This window comes from Melanerpes formicivorus, unplaced genomic scaffold (genome assembly GCF_026170545.1).
Source record: "Melanerpes formicivorus ecotype bairdi unplaced genomic scaffold, bMelFor1.0.p_v2 SCAF_29, whole genome shotgun sequence".
In the NCBI taxonomy this organism is placed as follows: Eukaryota; Metazoa; Chordata; class Aves; order Piciformes; family Picidae; genus Melanerpes; species Melanerpes formicivorus.
Genome location: NW_027142381.1, coordinates 8,367,458 through 8,374,650, shown reverse-complemented (window position 1 = coordinate 8,374,650; position 7,193 = coordinate 8,367,458). Strand labels below are relative to the sequence as shown.

At 55.5% G+C, this 7,193-nt stretch overlaps 1 protein-coding gene across 1 annotated transcript; it reads right to left on the bottom strand.

Annotated features, from left to right (window-relative positions):
* Window positions 1–254: 254 nt before the first annotated feature.
* LOC137449483 (uncharacterized) lies at window positions 255–1,130 on the bottom strand. Its single transcript, XM_068155035.1, has one exon. It carries the CDS (start codon window positions 1,128–1,130, stop codon window positions 255–257), a length of 876 nt encoding a protein of 291 aa, XP_068011136.1.
* Window positions 1,131–7,193: the final 6,063 nt, after the last annotated feature.

Below are 7,193 nucleotides of genomic sequence, written 5' to 3'. Positions count from 1 at the left end.
CTCCAGGCTAAGCAACCCCAGCTCCCTTCAGGTAGTTGTAGACAGCAGTGAGGTCTCCTCTGCTGGAAGCACAGCAGTTCTCAGTCTGTCCTCATAGTGAGGGAGTTGGGGTGGTTCAGTCTGGAGAAGAGAAGGCTCTGAGGAAACCTAATCTCTGCCATCCAAAGCTCTCTCCACACAGCCTTTCAATGCCTTAGTGCTAAAATGAAGAGATGCTCTCCTGCTATTAAGGGCAGGATGAATGTGTCTGCATTTCATGAGTCCATTCCAAAAGCTCTCCTGGGCTCCTTGGGGGCTGCCTCTAGGAAGGCAACTCCTGTGCAGAGCAAAGTTTCTCCTTCCAAAAGCAGCAGAACACAGCCCTGTAAGCCTGGGGCCACAGGGATCACGCTGCCCACAGGGATCCCGCTGCCCACAGGGATCACACTGCCCACAGGGATCACGCTGCCCACAGGGATCACACTGCCCACAGGGATCACGCTGCCCACAGGGATCCCGCTGCCCACAGGGATCACGCTGCCCACAGGGATCACACTGCCCACAGGGATCATGCTGCCCACAGGGATCACGCTGCCCACAGGGATCACACTGCCCACAGGGATCATGCTGCCCACAGGGATCCCGCTGCCCACAGGGATCACACTGCCCACAGGGATCCTGCTGCCCACAGGGATCACGCTGCCCACAGGGATCACGCTGCCCACAGGGATCACACTGCCCACAGGGATCACGCTGCCCACAGGGATCACACTGCCCACAGGGATCACGCTGCCCACAGGGATCACACTGCCCACAGGGATCCCGCTGCCCACAGGGATCACACTGCCCACAGGGATCACACTGCCCACAGGGATCACACTGCCCACAGGGATCATGCTGCCCACAGGGATCACGCTGCCCACAGGGATCACGCTGCCCACAGGGATCACACTGCCCACAGGGATCACGCTGCCCACAGGGATCACACTGCCCACAGGGATCACGCTGCCCACAGGGATCATGCTGCCCACCGGGATCCCGCTGCCCACAGGGATCCCGCTGCCCACAGGGATCCCGCTGCCCACAGGGATCACACTGCCCACAGGGATCACGCTGCCCACATTTCTTCCCCCTCCAACCCCAGTGTTCATAAGACTGAAGTGGGAATCACACTGGACTGGGGATCAGCACTGGACTAAGCTTGGTCTGGTGCCCAAGCAAAGGATCACTCCCAGGCACACCTCAGCAGGCAGCAGCTGCCACTGCCCCACACCAAGGGCAGCAAAGGGCTTGGGGTGACCTGGGACACACTGGCACCCACCTGCACCCATAAGACAGCCAGGAGTGGGCACAGCATTGGTACCCTTGGCAGCTCCTGTGGCAGGGGGGGATTGTAGTGTTCAGCTTTTGGCCACAAGTGCTGCAGTGCAGCTCCAGTGCATTCCCTCTCTGCCTGACTGGAGAAGAGCAAAGTTTTCTCCTTCTTCTGCAGTGAGCTACCAGTAACAGAACATGAGGACATAGTCTCAAGCTGTGCCAGGGGAGGTTTAGGGCTGGATGTTAGGAAGAAATTCTTCCCAGCAAGAGAGATTTGCCCTTGGGATGTGCTGCCCAGGGAGGTGGTGGAGTCCCCATCCCTGGAGGTGTTCAAGAGGGGATTGGATGTGGCACTTGGAGCCATGGCTGAGTTGATTAGATGGTGCTGGGAGATAGGTTGGACTTGGTGATCTTGAAGGTCTTTTCCAACCTGGTCTATTCTATTCTATTCTATTCTATTCTATTCTATTCTATTCTATTCTATTCTATTCTATTCTATTCTATTCTATTCTATTCTATTCTATTCTATTCTATTCTATCCTATTCCTATCCTATTCCTATCCTAATTCTATCCTATCCTACCCTATCCTATCCTATCTTAATTCTATCCTATCCTAATTCTATCCTAGCCTAGCCTAGCCTATCCTAATTCTATGCTGTTCTATCCCATCTCCCTGGGGAGCAGAGGGGGAGTCCTGTGCCTCCACCCCAGCCCTGAGAGCTGCACCATTCCCACCTGCCCTCACTTCAACCCTTCCTGCTCCTGCTCCTATTTCAACCCTTCTGCAGCCTCTGCCTAGCGCTCTGCAGCCCGGGGTGAGGACCTTCCAGGGTGATCTACACGCCTGCTCTTATCTCCTGCCATCTGCAAGCAGAGGACTTCAGCAAGGAAGGGCTTTACAGGAAGCTGACCATAAATCTCAATGTGTTTACAACAGGAGACTGACCAGAAGAGTTTATTAAATCTCCAAAGGACTTGATGTATATCAAGCTGTTACATAAAGTCAATACTTTGGAAAGGACTAGACAATAAATACCCTACAAGAGGCAATATTTCTATCAGGGAGAAAGCAATCACATAAAGATTAGGAGAGCAATTTCAATGCTGAATGTCAGTCTGCTGCAGGAAGACATTTATTGTGTCCCCCCCCCCCCGCCCCGAGTTATCACAGAGGAGCCAGATAAGCCATAACAATATTCTGAGCCAAGCTAATCATGCTATCAAAGTCAGGAATACTCCTTCAACCTTTGGAGGAAACAACAGAAAAATCACTTTTCCACTCTGCAAATAAAAAGAACAACCTCTTGCAGGTGCTAGGGGCGGGAGGGGAGGGAGATTGATGGCAGCAGGGGGTGGGGAAAGGCTGGAGGCGGCCGGGCCCTGGCTGGGAACAGGCTGAGCATCCTACTGCAGGCAGGGCTGGGCCAGCCCTGGGTGCCTGGGGCTGGGGAGGCACTGGATGGGGGGATCCCAGCCCGGGGGCACTGAGGCTGCCCCAGCTCTTCACGAGGGTTCAGCACACCCAGGGTTCAGCACACCCAGGTGTTGCTTGGTTACAGAGCAGGACTCAGCCCAGGGTTTGGGAATTCATTCTTCTGGCAGATGCTGAAGAGCTCTTTAAAAAAATGTCAATACTCTCTGTGGAGAAAATGCTTCATCCCCCCCCCCCCCCCCCTAAACAGAGCTTCCCTTTAACAGCTCAGGTTTAAAGGAAAGAAAACCTTAAGCAGTTCAGTCTGAAGCAGAAACCAGAGAGCAGATGCCCCTGGGGGAAGAGGGCTCTGCATCAGGTATCCCCCAGCTGATGCTTGCAGCACAGCCACCTTCCTCATCCTCAGCCCTGCCACGTCAGGGCCTGGGAGTGCTGGCTCTACCTGACCCCCCCAGACCCAAGCTGCCCACTGTGCCCTGCATGCCCCAGGTTCAAACCTCCTGCTCTGCATCCCCCCAGACCCAAACTGCCCTTTCTGCAGAGCTGTAGCTTTGAACTTCAGCCCTGCCCAGTGCCACCACCAGCAGAGGTGAAGGATGGCACCACAGAGCCAACCAGGTTGGAAAAGACCTCAGAGATCACCAAGTCCAACCTAGTACCTGATACCCAACACCTCCTGATTAACTAAACCCTGGCTCCAATCCCCTCTTGAACACCTCCAGGGATGGGGACTCCACCACCTCCCTGGGCAGCACATCCCAAGGGCCAATTCCTCTTTCTGGGAAGAACTTTCTCCTCACCTCCAGCCTCAACCTCCCCTGGCACAGCTTGAGACTGTGTCCTCTTGTTCTGCTTGCCTGGGAGAAGAGACCAACCCCCTCCTGGCTACAACCTCCCTTCAGGGAGTTGGAGACAGCAATGAGGTCTCCCCTGAGCCTCCTCTGCTTCAGGCTAAGCAACCCCAGCTCCCTCAGCCTCTCCTCGCAGGGCTGTGCTCGAGGCCAAGCCTCCTCGGCTGAAACTCCCTGTTTGTGCAGAGGGAGCTGACAGGGGGCAGCAGGTCTGAGTCAGCACACGAAATACATCCCCAAGTATTTCGTGAATCCCTCTTTTGACGTTGGGGTGGAGCCTGTGAGGCAGGATGGCAGCAGGGGCTGGTGTGCAGCGTGGCTGCCTGCCTGATGGATGGCAGGGCTGTGTGACATCCTCTGACAAATGATCTCCATCTCCTGGCTGCAGATTAATTTTCTAGGTCATTTAATAAATTACAGGGAAAGAAGTTATTTGAGGGGCAAAAGAGTAGAATGGAGTTCCAGTGACAGGATACCTCTCTCCCTGACACTTCTCTCGGTGGGGTTGATGAGAGCAGACAGCTCCCACCCTGCCTCTTCCTGCCAGGGGATGGCGATTCCACAGAGACAGTGCTCAGGGCTTTTGTCCTGCTTTGTGCAGGGAAGTCGAGGCTGTTGCAGAAGAATCAAACCTCCCCGGGAAGGATGTGGCCAGGGGATGAACTCCTCCTTAAGGACACAGAGCAGTGGTTCCTTGCCACCAGAGTGATGCTAAAAACACACCACCACACCAGCACTATATTTAGACCTGAGCTCCACGTTAGCAGCTCTGGGCAGATGCAGCTCTCCAGTGCACTGGAGTGAGTGTGGAAGGCTGCAGGATGGTTGTCTGCCTGCTCAAGGCACCAAGAGCAGTGCTTTGCCACCTGCATCCCCTGGCTCCCTGGCAGAGCTGCCTGCCACAGCCCTAGCTCCAGCTTGTGCAGGTGTTTGGGAACTTAGGCTCACAGGAGAATGTCTGAATAGGGCTTAAGAGATGTTTGGGTCTGGGGCTTGCATCTCTCCAACCACCTGCTTGGAGGTACTGGAAAGATTCCCTGAGCCACTGCAGGGTCAGTGTGCACCCAGCCTCAGTTTCCCCAGGGTGTGAGGATGTCTACCCCAGAGGCACATCCAGGAGACAAATCATTGGTGGCCTTTGCAGGCCCAGGAGCTGAGGGGAGGATGGCACAAGCTGCAGAGGATGCACCCAGTTGCCTGCAAGAGCCCTGCCCAGGTGTGACATCTCCTACCCCCACAGCTGGTGCTTGACCTGAGAACAGCAGAATGCCTGAGCAAAGAAAGGAAGCCTTCAAGGGCAGAAAAGCAAAAGTGACTCTGCTCCCAAGCAGGATGAGGCAGGGAAGGGGAAAAAAGGCCTTTTGACAATCACCTCCAAGCCTGCAGAGTGGCATGTTCATAAAAGAGCTGCCATGAATAAGCTCAAATTCATTATCATGCCCTTCATAGCCTGGCTCCAGAAGCATCTTCATCATCATCATTATTATCAACCCCCTCTGAAAACCAAGTAATACCTTGCCCCTCTCCTCTCCTTTTGCATACAGCATCCTGGATTAAGTTCCAGCATCACTCAGGAAACAATGCAGCCCCTGGAGTGAAGGGCTGAGGGCTGCACCTGGAGCAGGTGAAGCACACCACTGCCAACAGTCCTTCCCCAGGGGCATTGCTGAGGGGCTTCTGAGCTCCTACTGCCCTGGCCAGCAGAGACCCAGTGACACAGAGCAGGCACAGACAGCCCTCAGCAAGGGCAGAGAAGCTGCCCAGGGGAGCAGCTGCCCCTCAGAAGCTCCAGAGGCTGCACACTGATGCCAGGGCAGTGCCTCCCCCTCCATGTGCAGGGACAAGCTGAGATCCCTGTGCCCACGTTCCAGCCAGGTGCTGCTGGCACCAGCCTGTGCCAGACAAATGGAGGATGCCATAAAGCTGCTTCCAGGCTGGCTGCAATCTGCTGAACAACTGAGGCTACAGATTAAAACCTAATCAGTTACTTTAAGGCTGTAACCTGGTTGCTGTCACTGCCTTTGGCTCTCCTACACATCCTCTGCTCCAGGCCAGGCCCTGCCAGGGGGTTTTTGGTTTGTTTGCTCAGTCTTTGGTGCTGCACTCAAAGAGAGAGCTGAGCTCCAGAGCCCCTTCAGAAAGGTTAAGTGGTGCAGATGAACACTTACAGCCTGGGATCTAAAGAGCCTGAAAGCTCCTCTGAAGAGAGCAGGAAGTTAATTTTGCCTGGCTGATGTCTTCCCTGAGCCCCTTACCTTCCCCTTGTCCCATTAAGAACAGCCAGCAGCTTCTCCAGAAGTCACTCTCCAGCCTAATCAAACCTGCTCTCCCTAATTGAAGTTAATCAGAGGAAACTGGTCAGAGGAAGATGGTCTTGGTGCACACTGCCCTGCTGGAGTGGTCAATTAATGCAGGGTTAGTCCTGAGATGATCACCCAGCAGCAGGAGCCTGAGAGGGGCTCTGAATGCAAATGCAGCCCCAGTGCAGCTCCTGTGGAGCAGCTGCTGGAGGGATCACAGCAGAGGAGCCTCGGGAGGAGCTGCCCAGCCCCACACAGCCCTCATTAGCAGCAGGTCAGGGGCACAGTTTAGCTTCTCAGCTGGATGGCACTGGAGCTTCTCCCTAGGAGACCACAAGCAGGGCCTGGTGGCTTCACTACAGAGGTTTGGCTTCTGCCACCTGTCCCTCAGCTTGCATCATCCTCTGCAGCTCCCTCACCTTCCTCCTGCCACAGACACAAGCTTGGGTTGGTGACTCCCACCTGCCCCCAGCCCCATCTCCAGGCTTCACTGCTGCACCCAAGGGCTGGGCATGCACAGCTCCCAGCCTCTGCCAGGCAGAGGAGAGCAGTGGAGTGGTCACTGGCAGGGCAAGAGGCCACCTGCTCCCATGGGATAGTGCAGCCAGGCTGGACTGACCCTGCCAGGGTAAGCAGTGCCAGGAGCAGCACCACTGCCCAGCACCAGGACTGCTCCCCCCTGGGGCAGGAGCTGCCACAGCTGATGGCCAACGCTGCCATGGGCCCAGCCAGGCAAGGGCAGCAGAGAGGAGAACTCCTGCTCTTCCCCCACCACACAAAGCCTGGGGAGCTGCTCTGGCCACAGCAGCAAGCACACCAACCACTTCCAGTGCCAGGGTTTGTTTTCCTTGGCATGTTCTTGCCTCTGAATAAGTCATGAGCTGCTCTTACTGCTCACTACCTGCCCAGCACTCAGCAGGGACATCGGCAGAGCCAGAGCCCTTCCAGCAGCTGGCATGGGCACAGCTGTGGCCAAAGGACTCCTGATCTTAAGGGCATGGACAGCAGAGGGGACAACAAGGCTGGTGGGACAGCACCCCCACAGAATCACTGAGGTTGGAAGAGACCTCAAAGATTATCAAGTCCAAGCTGTCACCACAGCCCTCATGACCAGACCATGGCACCAAGTGCCTTATCCAGGCTCCTCCTAAACACTTCCAGGGATGGGGACTCCACCACCTCCCTGGGCAGCACATCCCAATGGCTAACAACTCTCTCAGTGAAGAACTTTCTCCTCACCTCCAGCCTAAACTTCCCCTGGCACAGCTTGAGACTGTGTCCTCTTGTTCTGCTGCTGCTTGTCTGGGGGAAGA

Bases quoted from the DNA above. Each gene is read 5' to 3' on its own strand.
- LOC137449483 (XM_068155035.1), bottom strand. From the start codon at position 1,130: ATGAACACTGGGGTTGGAGGGGGAAGAAATGTGGGCAGCGTGATCCCT.